An 18,040-nucleotide genomic window follows, 5' to 3' on the forward strand; every position below is an offset into this window, starting at 1 on the left:
ATCATGTAATCCAGGCTTAGAAAACGAGTTTACCTCTTCTAAAGTCACAAAGCTATTAAGTGTCTGGTAGATTTTAAGAATGGAATTCCAGACTGTTTAGGTTTCAAAGCCGGTGCACTTAACCACTGGCTAAACAATTCTACTTGTTAAAATGCTCAGGGCTGATATTAAGCTGAAATTTGCTGCCCTGAAATGTCCACTATTTGGTCCCACTTTTGCTCTCCTGAGACACAAATAATAAGTTTAATCTTTCTTCCACAAGGCAGCCCTTCAAATATTTGAAGATGGCTCTCCTCTGCCTGCTAAATCCTCTCTTCCCCAGGCTAAACATACTCATTTCTTTTCACTGACCCTCATAAGTCATGGCTCTCAGCCACTTCATCATCCTTGCGCTGCTCCCCAGGAGAGCATTTCAATTTGTCAAAGTTCCTCCTAAACCATGATGCTCAGAAGAGAACACAATCCCTCTGTGTAGTTACACAAGTGCAGGTCAGGATGGAACTAGCACCTCCCTGGTTTTGGCCACTATGTTTTTATTAATGCAACCTGAGTAATGCCAGATTTTTAACAACTGTGCAACAAGATAAGCAAACACTGAATGTTGGTCCAACTTCACACTATAGAATTTTCTTATCTGCTTTTTTTTTTCAAACATGAATTGAAGCAAAGCCACTTTAACTCACTCTACTCCTACTCAATATATTTAAGCAGGTCATTTTTAAAATTTAAATATGTTACTTAGTACATGTTCTTATTAAATAACATCTTTATTTACTGTTTTGGCTGATACTGATCTGTTTCATTTGTTTTTCTTTAATTTGACAACTGCAGCAAAGAGAGAAAGAAACATTTTCTGCAGTGTGACCACTTTTTCTTAAATACATTGAAAAAGGGATCTTTCCTCTACTGCTCTAATATTGCTTGCAGATAAGTCTATTTATATTTCCCCCAAAACAAAATTTTAGAAAGTGCTTTGCACACATTCCTGAATAGGATCTTGCTATATTATTGTTTTATTTAGTTTTTTTTTAAAAATTGGAAAATATGAGGAAGCAAAAACACTGAAAAGAAAATCTGCTGCTTGCCATTTTACTTACATATATGTATTATATATTATATCTATATAATTATATATCTATTTGTATGTATGCATCTACTTTATTATTTTCATTTCAGATATTTCTGATTTCTGCTATCTGATACACTCACTATCTCTTCTAGCTTTCTGTGATTCTTAGGTTAATCAAATATTCAATAGGATTGGGCTGAGAACTTACCACTAGAAACTTCTCTGTAGGCCAACTTTTAGCCCAGGGGTTGGAAAACTATGGCCATGAATTAATGATTCTTCAACTGTTTTTTGTAAATAAAGTGTTTATTTCAAAAACTGCCACTTCCATTTGTTTATGTCTTGAGTAAGACTAGTTTTGCATTCTAATACTACAGTTTAACAGTGGCAACAGTGCAACAGCGACGGGGCTGGATGTATTTGCAATCTAGTCCTTTACAGTCTTTTACAGAAAAGATTTCCCAGTCTCTGCTTTAGTAGTTAGTAAGTAGTCCCTGCATTCTATTGTTGAATTCATTGCTGAGAGCTGAAACTAGCATGATTTTCTATCCCTGTACTAAACGACACTGAAAGCAAAAATAATTTAGCTACTTGCTTCAGGAAATTGCTTCTAGAGGATAAAACTTACTTTTCAAGACCAACATCACCATCTGTATCAAGAGCCTGACCTTCTTGTACTCACCAAATTAAAGCTATTATGCCCTAATCTCTACCCACTTCTAACCAGCTCCTCATCTTGCAAGAACAACCTTAAAATCACTTAACCCAGATCATGAAGCCCTAAAAATATTATTAAAAAAAAAAAAAACTTCAGTTGAATTACATTTAAAGGACTTTAATTGAGCAATGAACAATTCAAAAATCAGGCAACCCCTGATTCTGAAGCAACCCCCAGAATCACAGCAGATTTGGAGAGATGCCGGGGATACTTCGTCATAAAAACAAATTTGTAGAAAATAAAAGGGAAGTGACATACAAAAATCGGAAGTGAGGTACAGAAACAGCTGGATTGGTTACAGACTGGCATTTGCCTTATGAGAGCACAATTTGAACACTCAGCAGTGTATGACTGGTTGAAGCATGGCTGCTGGGATTGGCCAAGGTTCAGCAATTGTTATAGGCACATATTCCTAAGTTAGGTTTTCAATCTCGTCTACCTATTAAGTTAGGTTACTGTTGGTCCACAAGCACTCAAATATAGAAGTATGAATTTCTTCTCAGGCCATTTCTAGTTTGTATTAACAATATCATCCACTTACTTCTCCTTCTGAGACAGTATTACAACTCTGCCAAGTTGTATTCTCCCTGACTGTGGAAAGTCTAGCAAACTCAGATTTGCCCAATGAATAAGTATTTCTTGTCACCTTTTAAGCAATGGAAAGTCAACATTACAAATCCTCAAAGCTGTAGCAGCATCACTCATCCACATTCTCGTATTCTGATTAATATAAATACAAAGAACATTTCTATAAGATATAATTACGTGCACATTGCAGGTTGAAAAACACGTGCACACAGAGGCTGGAGCTATGCTTTGGTGATGTGTACGGTGTCCCAGATCAAGAGGTCACATAGTAGAGGGACCCTCAATCACGGATCTGCCTTCAAGTCCCAGGTCTCATTCTAGGTCACGAACTAAACTATATTTAGTTAACTATCACCTATTTATATAAATAATGACAACTACTTATCTCCTCTAGGCCTTGGTTTCCTCAGCTATGAAAGTAGAAAGCTGACCTCTATTATCCATATAGTTTCTTTCAATTCTGAAATTCATTGAAAGTATCATTTTTCAGCAGTCTTAAAACTAATTTCTTCACACTAGTATCTTTCAGCAAGACTCCATGGCCTCAAGCAAAAGGCATATGAGACAGACTCTCTTGATGACTGAGTTAAGATCTACAGCTTGGTTTCTCTGATTAAAAAAAAAACTGTAGAAATTATTCTGACTATTTCCATAACAAACATATTTGCATTTATTTCATGCTGTTAACAACTTAACATGTAATCATGGCTCCTCTAAGAAAAGCGGTACTGCTTCTTCGATGATCACATTAACACGCTGTGTTGTATCTTTCTACTAATCTATCATCTATTATGACTGCCTATTTTGAGAGCTTGGCATAACAATTATCATAAGTGATAGCATTATATTCTGAAAACAAAGAATTTGACGGCACAATTTATCTTGCTAATTTGCCTGACTTAATGGTGGTGGGGTTTCCTAGTCTATACTATATTTTTCTCAGATCACAAATAGTTCACTTTTTAATTTATTATTGATTTAGCTTGATAGTAAATAACTTCATGAATGCTAAAGTTGGAAATCTGTTATAAAAATTATTAAAAATCTTCTCTTCCTTCTGGCCATGGATTTTTATCACACTGAAATAAAACTGTGGAGCTACCTGAAGAAAGTGAATTTGAGATTTTTAATTTATCTGGTTTAGTTAATTAACTGGTCAATTAAAAACAAAAGGGCAATTAGTACTGCACACATTTGTTTTGATGATGAACATGACAACTGAAAATTGATCTTGATCTTTACTATGAAATCCTTTAGTGTTAAAACAATGTTGCTGTAAATAAGGGGAGAATGAAGCCCATTAGGAGTCACGCACTTGCAACAATGATTTCCTGATAAACTAAAGCAACACCAGTAAGACAATTAGAGAGAGAAGCTGCCCAATATTTCAAAGTAATATTCTTCCATTGACCATCCTACTGCCCGCACTTACAGCAATAACCAAAGCCTTTCAGTAGTAGTTTCTACTTTTCCTGCAGCCAATGTGAGAAAATCATTTCAGGTACTGCAAAAGAGGTAAGAAAAAGGTATAATTTGTAATTGACCTGAGGATTTCCGTAAACAGTATGTATTAATGCACATAATTCTCCAGTGTCCAAGTCGGTGTTGCCTAGATGTATTTATAGAAATTAAAAAGCACAATGTTGAGAGAATTAGACAAGAATAATTTCCTATTTCCCCCCACCATAGAGATGTCTTAAATTATTTTAGACATTTTCTGTAGCTTCTAAGTTAGATTGGGAAGTACCAATCCTTCATGAGCACCTTTCAGAAGCTTATTACAGAGCTATGAGTGCACATCTACCCCGTCTTTTTATTCAAGAAATTGAACCTAGTTCTCACTGAAGAAAAAAAATTGGAGGGTTTGACCTAGAAGTCACCTTCAAGTTTCTTTCAGTTCTAAAAAAAAAAAGCTGGAAAATTCCTGTGTAAAAGATAAATGAGAGAAAAACATAGATGCCATCTCTGTTTAGGTTAACTTTCATTGTCTCTCAAGTCTGCTGGACAAACCAAAGTTTAACATGGCAGCCACCTTCCAGAATTCTCCTGATGCCTGTGGTCCAGCCATTATTTGACTTCTGCATTTATTCCTGGTTTCCTGGCATTTGTGCACATTTATAGACTAACGAATGGTTTTAGAGCCAGGAAATAGAGTGAGTGAAACTTTTCCATTCCTAAAAAAAAATAAAAATAAAAATAAAACATGATTATTCCGAACCAAACAAAGAAAGTCTTAATGTTGTCTGGTTTAAGTATAATTAGCACTGCATATAACCTCATTGTCACAGCAATAATTTCTGAGTTCTTTCATCTGCCTTCAGGGATCAGAAGCAAGTCAGTGAAACATGGTGAGAAGAGGTCATATAAAGACAGGGCTCACAGTCTGAAGCTACTTCAAAATACAGGATTGCATATTTTTCTACTAAATACATGGTATTCTTGTTAAGTATGTATACATTGAGTTAGAGAAATACAGTTGGATAATCCTTTAACAGAAATCTTCACAGCCAAATGTGTTTTAGAGTTTAGAATTCATTAAACAAGAAATCAGCAAAAGAAATTCCAGAAGCACAAAAGCCAGAAAAGGTCAGATAATAAATAGTTTCAGCTTTGCAAGACATGTGGTCTCTGGAGCACCTATTCAGCTCTGCCTTTGTAGCACAAAAACGGCCATAGACAATACATCAATAAATGGGCATGTTGGGTTGCAGTGAAATTTTATTTACCAAAAAAAGGCAAAGGGCCAGATTTGGTCAACAGGCTTGGTTTGCTGACTCTTGTTTTAGCCTTTAGAAAGGCAATGTGGTACAAATTTATATGTATTTCCATATATTTATAAATTTATGTGTACAAATTTATATGTATTTCTATATACTTATAGATATGTGTGTACAAATTTATATGTATTTTTATATGCATGTATATACGTATTATAGATAGATATGTACATTAAAGGTACATATAAATTGTGTGTGTGTGTATATATATATATATATGTATATGTCCAATGAGCAATACACTTATCATCAACCAACATCTTTGTTTCAGCAGAAAAATACATTAATATTTATAATAAGTTGAGTGAAAAGATCTAAGCAACCATACATTGCTTGGTGTGTATTGCTTGGGGACAGTTCTCTGCCACCAAATAAATTTTGCCACCAAGTTTACACGTAATTTTCAACTTTCAAAGATTTTTTTTTTTAATCGCAAGAAAAGGGATTATGGACCTGTACATACTCTTTTCTTGAAGTGTTTGAAATTGTTACTTTTGTACTGAAAAATTTCATGCAAGAAAAAGTAAATACACGTGGTCTGGGGGGACAAATTTTATCCATTAGTGACAGAACAATATTCTCAGAAGTTAGTTTATGAACCAAGATACTCACTACTCTGGGCCAAATTATCATTTAAAAGACCTTATCTAAAACAAAATGCTGGTGATACATTTTTGAGACTCTTTTTAAGTTCTAGAAGTTTCTTTGCGTTAGATTTATATCCTGATTTTCCTTTATTAGTCCATTTTGCCTCAAGTGACCTGTAGGATTCCAGGAACCTAGTATTAATTCCTGTGGCTATTTTGCATGTCAGTGACTAGCATAAACTTCATTTACTGAATATTTCTACTCTATTCTGCTGTGAGTAAGTAACTACACTTTTCTTATTTGCATTGTTGTCATTGAGCCAGAGTATTCTCCTTCCTTAGGCATTTAAACTTTTACGAATGAAACTTTTACAAATGGCAACCGATGCATAAGTATCAGCTATTCAGGCTAGTATGATAGAGGAATGCCAAATAAAACATCTTTCGGGCTTTGCCCTCATTATAGTATGCTGATAAGCAATCAGATGATAAAGGGCAACATTTGCTATGAATTATACACTGGATGGAATCAAACCATCTTAGAATATTAGAACTGAAAGAAACTTGAAGGTGACTTCTAGGTCAAACCCTCCAATTTTCAAAGGAGGAAACTGACAATCACTGTTATTGTATATGAATCACTCAATGTTACTCAGCTGGTTAAGAGAAAGAGACAATAATAGAAACAAAATCTCTAGATTCCCAGTGTAGCCTTTTTCTCTGTAATACTAGGTTGTTCAGCTGTCAACTACAAACCTAGCTCATACTTACTGAATAGCTATGAACTCTGCATTAGACACCACGCCGAGTATTATGAGTAAGTGTTACACATGGTGTTTATCATCAAGGTAAAGTACAAAAACCATGGCAATATAATGGAGTCTTTGATAAGTGCAAGCCTTAGGAGAAATATATTGTGTCAGTCTGCTCTAGAATCTTTAAGAGAAACTTCATTTAAATTTGGGATAAACAATAAAGGGGGCCAGGTGCTGTGGCTCATGCCTATAATCCCAGCACTTTGGGAGGCCAAGATGAATGGATCACTGTACGTCAGGAGTTCAAGGTCAGCCTGGCCAACATGGTGAAACGCTGTTTCTACTAAAAATACAAAATTAGCCAGGCATAGTGGCATGCACATGTAATCCCAGCTACTCGGGAGACTAAGGCAGGAGAATCACTTGCTCTCAGAAAGCAGAGGTTGCAGTGAGCCAAGATCGTGCCGTTGTACTCCAGCCTGGACAACAAGAGCGAAACTCCATCTCATAAAAAAAAGGTTGGGGGGGGGGTGCTTGTCAGATTACTTAGGCAGGAGACAAAAACAAAATACAAACAGGACTAGGCAAAAATTTGTCTTCTTGGCTCACATATCTTAGAATTCCAGGGGTTTAGGTAAGATGTTTCATGATTCTACAATACCGGGTATGATTATAGGTTCTTTGGATGATGGAATAAATCACAATAACACTCAGATATAGAAAAAGCAGAACTCTGCTTCTTACAGCTCTAAATAAGTCAAAGGTCACAAAGGAAATTGTACCCAGGAACAGAACTACAGCAAGCTGGGACTGTTGGAGGTAGCTTGCAAATGGAAAATAGGATAGAGATGACTAGGCTTTGCAGGTCTCCGGAGGAATGGGTATTTTAAATAATTTTCTAGCCCAAGGAAGTAGGGACCATTTCTGGGTGTTAGAGATTTGGGGATCTATGGTATTTGGATCTATGTGTATTATAACCCGGATTATTAAAGCCTAATAAGGGATATATTTGGCATAGAGCCTTAGCAAACTGTCCATGAAGGGGAATTGAAAGTTTTTAGCTGTGGCTGCAAACTTTCGTCAAGATAACAGTTGTGAGATACACCAGATCAACAGGTTTATTATCTCTTGATAACTTAATGGAGAGATTATACACTTTTTCTAATAACATTGACAAAGGTCCTGGCTTTGACTGCCATTGGCTTCAATTAAGCAATATGCTGAATTCTTTACAAAATATTGTAGCCAAAGAAATAGATTACTGATTGACAATGACCTGGTCATATGCTCGTTCCTGCAGCTGGAAGGTGGAGGCAATAACTCCCTGACTGTATTGTCTGATGGTATATAGGGAGACGGTTCCTCAAAAGAAAGTCACAGACCTTTTATCACAAGAAGAAGACAGAATTATTGGTTAAAAAAAGTGAATATCCATTAAATAAGTGTACCATATAATTTATGTTATAAACTGAGGCTCTTTTGAGAAAAAGAGTCTATTGATAATATTGATAATTCTGCCATGACAATTGGATACATGGAAACTGTCCAGTGAAAACAAATATCTATGGTCATGCTACCATTGCACAGTTTTTTAGAGAGATACAGACCCTAAGGAGGAATTCTATATTAATTAAATGCATCTATATAGAGATAATACCTAATGCACGTGCACAGGAAATAGATCTTTGTCACAAGATTGGAAGTATTTAGTAGTAATCTCGTGAGAAAAGGAAGATGAGAAACCTATTGTGTATAGTCTTGAATATCATTCCAAAGACTTTGGATGTTTGTGAAATTGAAAGTGATTAAACTCTCCATTGAATAAACAGGCATAATTGGACCAATCTTTGTTTTAGGAAGAAAATTTTGATGTAACATTTAAATGAGTAGAAAGGACAGGAGATTTAGGGCAGGAAGACTATTCAGAGATCCATTTTATTTTTAATCTTCAAAGCCACTACTCTGTTTAAAACCTTCATTATTCCTTTCTTGTACTATAAATGTAGCCTTTAATTACTCTGTATAATTCCACTTTTTACTCCATCTCTTTCATTCTCCACGGTGGCCAGAGATACAACGTAAATTTTCATTCTGTTCTGCTTTAAATTCTCGATTATAATCTGAAAGTACAACATTCATATGCATTAACATGTCCTAAATGTCTTGTATATTTCAGCCTCTTTCCCTTTCTCCAACCTTGTCTCATGCCACAGTCCTTCTGAGTATCAAGCTGGACTTTCTCACATCTTTGAACATGCAACTCAAGCCTTGCTATAGGACCTGGGCACACTGTCTCTCTTTTGTTTAGGAAGCTAGTCTCATCCTTCCTTCATACCTATTGTAATCCCTACAACTCTTCACTTTTCACCCCATGTACACATACTCTTTGCCTGGCAAAGAGCTACTTGTATTTCAAGCCTCAGCTAAAAAATGATAACTGAACTACACCCTATAAATCTCATACATCTTACATTTTTCTTTAACATTATCATATTTACTATACAAATATTTACCTGTGTGTGTAAGGTTTTTTTGTTTTTGTTTTTCTGTTTTCATTAAATGTCTCTCACAAGACAGCAGTACCTCAAAGGTAGAAATGAAGGAATTTAGGCTCACCATTAACACCTTAGTGCCCATTGTCGTGCAAAGAATGTAATTATAAAAGGGAACAAATAAATAAGTGTTTATGAAAATATAATAAATGAATCAATGGATATAACATATGATCTAATTTATGTAAGGTGTTAAAGGTTGTGGTGTCAAAAGGATTGGAAAGATGATGTCAGATATGAGAACATTTGAGAAAGAACATTGACTCAATATATATGTTGACCCCTGAATATTGTTTTTCTTCCTGTGATTTTTATCCTTTGATTAAATTTGCAAAGCATTTAACTTAAATTTTATTTAAATGTTAAATACAATCAATGTTTTTGGTTTAAGATGAAGGAACTCATGACAGAAAGAAATGAAATATTTTTAAAGTTTAAAAATACATCAGAGAACTGATAAAAATTTTATTATTTACTATCATCACACTTAAACTCCACACGCTTCCTAAAAAATATTTAAGGTTTCAATAAAATATGTTTCCACTATGTTAAAGTTTCCAAAGGCTCTTATCACTTGATATATAATAGTTTTATCAAATGTAACCTACTACATCTCTTGATAGGAAAGCTGCAAAATTATATCATAAAAAGGTCATAGAAATAATAAAGGCAATAATAGTGGCTGTTTTTGTAAACAATCAACCATACTCTTTTACAGTCATAGAGTTCATAATAACTGAGCTTAATTGTCAAGATTAGTTGCTGAGCTTACCTACATGAGTTACTACAGAGCATGGACATAGATGAGTTTATTCTGAGCTTATTCTAAGTTTTTATGAGTTTAGGAGTTTTTATGAACCTCTTATTAGATTTCTCTTTTGGGCTAAAGGCCAAACTAACACTTTATCTTGATTTCATTTATCACTACATAGCTTAAATGTCAAAATAAATTAGAGAAAATTATGATGCAACCCCTTAGGAAAAGCATGTGTCATACCTGAAAGATAACACTGCTAGAAATTGATTTCTTGCAGAAATTTTGTAGCACAATATTAATTTTATTTCTTGTGATATTAGGACAAATAATGTTTTCTAATATTTGATGTGTGAATTGAAATTAAGAAAATATGAGCTGAAATTACTGGAGTTTGCAGAACAAATGTATGTGTAGAAAGCATCCATTTAGGTTGCTTTATTTTGGATAATAATATTAATACTAAATTGAATTCATATGCAGCAAATATATGCTTATTAAAATACTCATGTTTGTACATTTTTCATTTCATGACAATTTTGTCTCTTTCAGACTCTTGAGATACTGACTGGAAGATAGACTTTTTTTTCCATCTGATTGTATGGGAGAAATTTTTGACCTTAGAAAGTGGAAATGAGGTTGCTATGGAAACTGGTAATTCTGCTGCCACTCATAAACTCTTGTGCAGGTAAAGTGTTCTGTTATTATGAGTTTTGATTGATAAATATATTAGCATTGTATTTCTTTCTATGGGTGAAGAAATTTTCAAAATGCACAATTTGTATGTTATTTGAATGACTAAGTGATAATGTTTTGAAGGTAACCTCTATGATTCAGACAGGGAAAGTTTAATCCTTAAAAATGTATCAAATGCCAGTTTTAAATGGAAACTAACATTATTACATTTATAAATTGTCAAATATGACATTTTTATACAATGTAATTATGTAATATTTAATTATGTAATAATGTAGTATGACATTTTTATAAAAGAATGCAATTAAATATTTTTTACCACCAATAAACAGTGAATAATTTTTCTTATTTTCATTATAGTGAAGTCTTTTTAAAAATTACAATTAAAACATATTTTCTCGCATGTTTAGAATTTGATATGACAAAAAAATCAAAGCTATATTCATTTACAAGAAAAGGTAATATGAAATGTTACCTAAGAACTAGAAATAACCTTAGATATATTTTCTTTTTAATTATTGCAAAAGAATAGGCAAGAACATGTTTTTATATTCAACTTAAACATGTTAATATCTGTGTATCAGTTAACTTTTGCTTTGTAACAAGCCATGCCAAATGTGAGTGTAATAAAATAACAAATAATCGTATATTTAGTTGATAAATCTGTGTGTTGGCAATTTAGGATGGGCTCAAATGGGTCTTCTTTTGGTTTTGCCTGGGTGCACTGCATCTTTGATGAGCTGAGTCATCTGAGACGTGACTACTCTAGAACATTCCTAACTGAGACAACTGTGCTGCCATGGCTCTGGTCCAAATGTTACCCTCTATGAGTCTGGGTTCTTTTATATGGTAACTGTCCAGGATTTCAAGTAAACAAAAGACAGAAAGATGTAGCATTTCCTGATGCCAAGGCTTGGAACTGCTACATTGCCATTTCTGTGACATTATTTTGATAATTATAAGTCACAAGACCAGTCCAGCTTCAATGGATGTGGAATGATACTACATCTCTTGATAGAAAAGCTGCAAAATTTTACCATCAAAAGGCCATAGTAATAATAAAGGCAATAATCGTGGCTGTTTTTGTAAACAATCAACCATAGTCTGTTACAGTCATAGAGTTCATAATTACTGAGCTTAATTGTCAAGATTAATTGTTGAGCCTAACTACATGAGTTGTTACAGAGCATGGACATTTATTAGATCATGGGATTATCAAAGAAGCCTCTCTTCTACCATGCTATGCTTCTTCCCTCTGACTATGTGATGATAGGTACTAGTGAAGTTTCACATACTTACAACAAAGCAGTAATATATTGAGAGACATGCAGAAATAAACATAATAATTTACAAGGCAGAAACACAGTAATTGTAAAGGACATATATTTTATAGCAATCCTGAGAAATAGATATGCTGATCTTAAAAGGAATGAGAATGCTAAAATAGGCAGAAATCAAACAGGAGATTCAGAAAACCATATAAATAAAAGCAATTTTACCACTAGCAAAGCTAACAGCTAGAAGTGCTATAGTTATATTTACTCAAAGTGATTACAGTATTGGTGACACTTCTAAGTCTCTAAAACAAAGATTTGGGGTTAAATAATAATGTATTCCTTTTTTGATAATAGATTAAGAAAAGACAGAAAAAGTCATCAAGGTGCCCCCAAATCATACATGTATGAATAAGAATTATATTCCTACTCTTAAGTTTCATCTTCCTGTCAAAATTCAACATTAACATTTTGCCCTTTAAATATGTATATTGAATTAGCATAGGATCTCTAAAAGACCTTTCGTGTTAAATTGAAATAAATTATTATTCTCAGAACACATATCAAATCTGAGAAATACTCCAGCTCTTATATTAACTTTTATTTATCCAAATTGGATGTGATTCAACATGTCCTGTTGCTTTATTCTAATGGGTGAAATAATCATATACCCTTGGTGCACAATTTCATTGTGAAAGACCAGACTGGATCTATTTTTTTAAAGCCATAGCTACTTAAATAAGATAATCTAAGCTAAACATTGCCCCAGAGGTAAGGATGTTGATAATGATATACACAAGAGAGCATTGCTTTAAATGTGTTTGTTTTGTTAGAGATTTCGTGGTGTGTCTCCCTATTCACAGATACTATTTTAGTTCAGAAAATCAGATTGTCTGATGATAGAGTTCTATGACTATGCATACTGATGTCTTGTTTTTCCAAAACATACTTTTTATTCATTCTGAAATACCAGCAAATCTTTCACAATTACTTGCTTTTTCCTTGCTATTTTAATTATTATAATTTTTCTAAAAGGTTGATACTTTAAATCTCCCTTAGACTCTAAATTAAAACTTAAAATTTTTTGACAATCTCTCCTCTCATTTTCTAAAACTTAACTGCAACTTCTAGTGCCTTTATAGACATTGGCCTCATAGGCCTTTACAATGAAACTTAATCCATACAGTCATACATGATTGATTCTGGGACACTTTTAAAGTTTTGAGTACTTAAAAATTTGATTGATCTATTTTAGTATTTTTAAAATATTCTAAGAAAACCAAGGCACATTAATTAGGAAATACAGTTACTAATTGTATACTTTTTTTTTTTTTTTTTTTGAGACGGAGTCTCACTCTGTCGCCCGGGCTGGAGTGCAGTGGCCGGATCTCAGCTCACTGCAAGCTCCGCCTCCCGGGTTCACGCCATTCTCCTGCCTCAGCCTCCCGAGTAGCTGGGACTACAGGTGCCCGCCACCTCGCCCGGCTAGTTTTTTGTATTTTTTAGTAGAGACGGGGTTTCACAGTGTGAGCCAGGATGGTCTCCATCTCCTGAGCTCGTGATCCGCCCGTCTCGGCCTCCCAAAGTGCTGGGATTACAGGCTTGAGCCACCGCGCCCGGCCACTAATTGTATACTTTTTAACTGTTTCATTGATATGCATGACAGGCTAAATAATGGCCCCAAATATATCTAGGTCCTAATACCTGGAACCTGTGAGTGCTACCTGATACAGTAAAGTGGATTTTGCAGATGTGGTTAGGTTAAGGATCTTCAGATGGGGAGATTAATGGCCCTGGATTATCCAGATTATAAGAGGGAGGCAGAGTTAGACCTGACAGAGGGGAAGGCAACGTGGCAGCAGAGCAGAGGGAGATGTGAAGATGCTGCACTGCTAGACTTCAAGACGGAGAAAGGTATCATGAGTCACCAGGTGTGATGAAGGAAGCTCTAGATGCTGGGAAAGGCAGGGAAAGAGATTCTCCCCTTGATCTATGGAGGGGGCATGGCTCTGCCTGCACCTTGTTTTCAGCTCTGTGAATCCCATTTTGGACTTCTGACCTCCAGGACTCTAAGAAAATAAATATGTACTGTTTTAAGCCATAACATTTGTGATAACTTTTATAGAAGTCACAAGAAACTAAATTCCTATGTTTCTTCCTCACTATGCTTTAAGCTTCCAGATGGCAGTGACTATATCTTGCTGGTACTTGGTAGGGATTCCATAAATATTTGTTAAATGAATGAATTAATTAATTACCAAAAGTTAATGTTGTTGGTCCTATTTATGTTATCATAGTAGAATAAATTTAGTCATATAATATCCTCTGGGGAACTGTTAGTCTGGTCCATTCCTTTATGGTTGCCAGTGTGTATTAAAGTTATGGTCATAAGTTTCTAGAAATAGAATTTTAATAACATTTTAAAAGTTTTAAATCATGCCCTATTTGAAACTCTGTGAGGGTGGGAAATTTCATCTGCTTTATGTTTTAGTGCTTCTCCATCCCCTAATACATGGTTTCTAAATATTTGCTAAATGAATAAAAGAAAGGTTCATCCACTTCAACAAATATCAAAATATATTATAAACTATGATGTGCCAGACAAGGAGCTTGGTGTTGACCTTCAATAATAGGTCCATAGTTCCTGCTCTCTTCAACCTGACAGTCTAAACAGGGAAACCAGCAAGTAAGTCCACTTCAGTTGAGATTCTGCCCCTTGTGACAAAAAAGTTCTTCACTAATACAGATTAGAAAATTTGGTTTTGAGGTTGTGTTTGTAACAGAACTCTGCTGGGATACATGCTTATTCACTACTGAAAATGAGGAAAAGAACACATAAAGGAATTATAAGAAGCACAATAATTCCTGGAAGGAAAAAAAAATCAAGAAGTTTAATATAGACTAAGAATGTTTATTTTCAGCCTTGAGTTACTGAAAAATTTACATATCTTAGAGTAGAAAAAATATATTAATGAGATAATTTGAATAACCACATCAATATATGGAGAAAAACTTATAACTGTAAGTTTATTTTTTGTCCTTGTAGACAATGCACAGATTGTTTTCCTGAAGAAATATTTTATTTATTTATTTATTTACTTACTTATTTATTTTTTGAGATGGAGTCTCGCTCTATTGCCCAGGCTGGAGTGCAGTGGCACCATATCAGCTCACTGCAACCTCCACCTCCCAGATTCATACAATTCTCCTGCCTCAGTCTCCTGAGTAGCTGAGATTACAGGCACGCACCCCATGCTAGGCTAATTTTTTGTGTTTTAGTAGAGACGGGGTTTCACTGTGTTGCCCAGGCTAGTCTCAAATTCCTGAGCTCAGGCAATCCACCTGCCTCGGCCTCCCAAAGTGCTAGGATTACAGGCATGAGCCACCACGCCAGACCCAGAAATATTTTATTTTTTAATAAATACTAAATAATGTCAGTAATGGGTAGAAGCTGAAAAACCACGTAGGGTCAAATTTTGTTAACCCTAGAATGTCACCTGTATAAGAAACCCAAGATTAACTGATGTGATTAACTGTCACATTTTCCCACAGTGAAAAATTCTCAGAATGCACGAGATGATTCTCTTTTATTAAATCTTTCACCTTACCATGGCTTTTATGTAAAATTTGTGAAATATTAGACAGATTTCAAAATTTAAATTCCGATCTTTAAAAGTTTGATAATTATTAAAAATGTTTAATAAATACTTGATGATAATAGGTTGAATCGTGTGCCATATCTGTTATTATGAGTTAACCAGGGTTAGAGACAGCACAATTTTAAACGTGTGGACTATTAGAAGCTCTGCAGTCCTTAAGAAGAGTGTCAGTGAGTGTCAATGGCTGCTATTATAGATCAAACATAATAAATAATAGCAGAATACTAGTTACAAGGAAAGTGATTTTCCTGACATTCAGTATTCATACAGTCTTAAGAATTTCTGCCTAATGTATTCTCTTTTGACATTGTTATTTTAACTAAGTACTACCATTTAAATGGTAGTTTATAAAACATTCACTTGGTTCATAAATATAACCACTTTTTTGTCATTTGTGTTTGTTTTGCCCCATGGGTTAAGGACTTTTATACGTATTTTATGAAATTATGGACTGAATACCTATTTGGTTAGTTCTGAAGAAGTACCAGTTATTTAGTATGACACTTGGTTTTGTCATGAGGAAGTGGAATAATTCAAGACAGTCAACATAGAGCTAGTCACATTTATTGGCAGAGTAGAATCAAAGCCCTCCTTGAGGCATTCTGATTATTGTATTATGCCAACAGGGCCTAATGAGCTTACTCTTGAAGAACAAAATGAGACTCAAAATTATAATAAGTCTTTGCTGCCCTCATTTTTATGTAATGTTTGCTGACAAATGTGGTTATATTATTTTCAAAACTTCTCCCAAAGTAGTCAACTTTTAACACTAAGATAAAGTTGTTTTTAGGGCTGATACCAATATAGAAAGAAAAAATCCTGGCAGTATTTGTACGTAGCTTACTGCTTTATAAATAACACAGCCTGAAAGTGAATCTGGGAGAAAGTCTACCTCTTTCTAAATACTCAGTCAGGCACCTAGGAAAAAGGGACATTGGAAAGTATTTATGATTGCCTGAATTTCACTCTATTTCAAACATAGCCTTTTATTGAATTGAGAGGCAGAGCAAATGAACTACCTGACAGAGAAAACCAGAAGAATGAAAATATTCACTATGACCAAGATTTCTTCAAAGACAACGATGTATCACACAGCAAATCCATGAAAATTGGTAGGTGTAATAAACCTGCTTTGCTCAAGGATCCCAGAAGCACATAATGGATATTCCTTTGGGTCAGAGTGTGAATGAATATTGAGTACATCACAACCCACACTCTGCCTACGGTCTTGTTCAGATTTATTGTTAGCATAATAGCACCTTTAGGAATGGAACACCAGGCTATATTTTTAAGCCAACTGACATCTTTGCAATTTCTAATAGAAATGGTCCAATTTAGAAATGCTGAAAACACCATTTTCATGCAGTGCCTACTGATAAAGGTGGTTATATGATTATCAAACCTTCTTCCAGAGTAATTGATTCTTAAACCTTAAATGAAATTGTTTGTTAGGACTGATAACAACGTAGGAAAAAAATTACATTTTGTCAGCATTGGGAGGAAATGATTGGTATGCAGACTGGCATGCTACAGGAAATGTAGGCTCTTAGTTGAATGGAATGTGAGTAATTGTGTTTTCACCATGAAGTCTTTGAAGAAGAGGGTCAAGTATTCTATGGAAGTGGTAACACCAGGTCATGTTTTCACTTTAAGGGTACTCAAAAATAGCTATGCCAAGACTTGAAAATAGCATGGAAGGATTCATAATATTTTTCTTTTTCTTTTCTTTTCTTTTTTCTTTTTCTTTTTCTTTTTTTTTTTTTTTTTTTTGAGACAGAGTTTTGCTCTTGTTGCCCAGGCTGGAGTACAGTGAGTGGCACAATCTCTGCTCACTACAACCTCTGCCTCTCAAGTTCAAGCAATTCTCCTGCCTCAGCCTCCCGAGTAGCTGGGATTACAGGCATGCGCCACCGTGCCTGTCTAATTTTGTATTTTTAGTAGAGACGGGATTACTCCGTGTTGGTCAGGCTGGTCTCAAACTCCCGACCTCAGGTGTTCCTCCCACCTCGGCCTCCCAAAGTGCTGGAATTACAGGCGTGAGCCACCGCGCCAGGCCCAGGATTGATAACATTTTTCTTCCCCCAATTTAAAGAATTCTAGATGCTTAAAATCAAACTCCTTGCCATTCCATCAAGTCACGAAACTGTCTGTCTTCTTCTGCCTACCTCTTTCGTCTCTACTTTTACTTAACTTTCCTTTGCTCACTGCATTAGAGCCACATTTTTTTCTTACGCTCGTCGAAATATCAAGATTGTTCTCTGCTTAGGGTCTTTGCGTGTGCTGTTCAGTTGTGTGAAACACTCTTCACATCTTTCTATGACTGGCTCTTTCCATTGTACCTATCTCCAATCAGTCACCTCCATAGTCTGACGTTCCCTTAGGACCTTGTCTGGGTGAGTAGGCGCTTATCGCACCATTGGTCCTAGCCACTATCGTCAGCCATTTTTACTGTTTTCAACGAGCTCATCGCTATCTGAAATTAACTTATTTATACATTTTTTACTATTACACTTTCTGCCTATACCTAGAGGAATATAAGTTTTATGTAGGTAAAAATATTGTGCGTCATATAAGTGGCTGCATCACTGATGCATAGTACAGTGCCTGACAC

General features: G+C 35.0%; 1 protein-coding gene across 2 annotated transcripts in view; it reads left to right on the plus strand.

Moving 5' to 3' along the window:
• CNTN6 (contactin 6) overlaps window positions 1–18,040 on the plus strand; it is a 303,559-nt gene that overhangs the window by 47,986 nt on the left and 237,533 nt on the right. For both annotated transcript variants that reach the window (XM_033210480.1, XM_033210479.1), the window contains exon 2: window positions 10,353–10,488. In XM_033210480.1, the coding sequence (XP_033066371.1) occupies window positions 10,434–10,488 (55 nt within the window). In that variant the 5' untranslated portion in view covers window positions 10,353–10,433. The remainder of the gene's footprint in view (window positions 1–10,352; window positions 10,489–18,040) is intronic.

The sequence above is a fragment of the Trachypithecus francoisi genome, unplaced genomic scaffold (assembly GCF_009764315.1).
Source record: "Trachypithecus francoisi isolate TF-2019V2 unplaced genomic scaffold, Tfra_2.0 Lachesis_group0, whole genome shotgun sequence".
Classification (NCBI taxonomy): Eukaryota; Metazoa; Chordata; class Mammalia; order Primates; family Cercopithecidae; genus Trachypithecus; species Trachypithecus francoisi.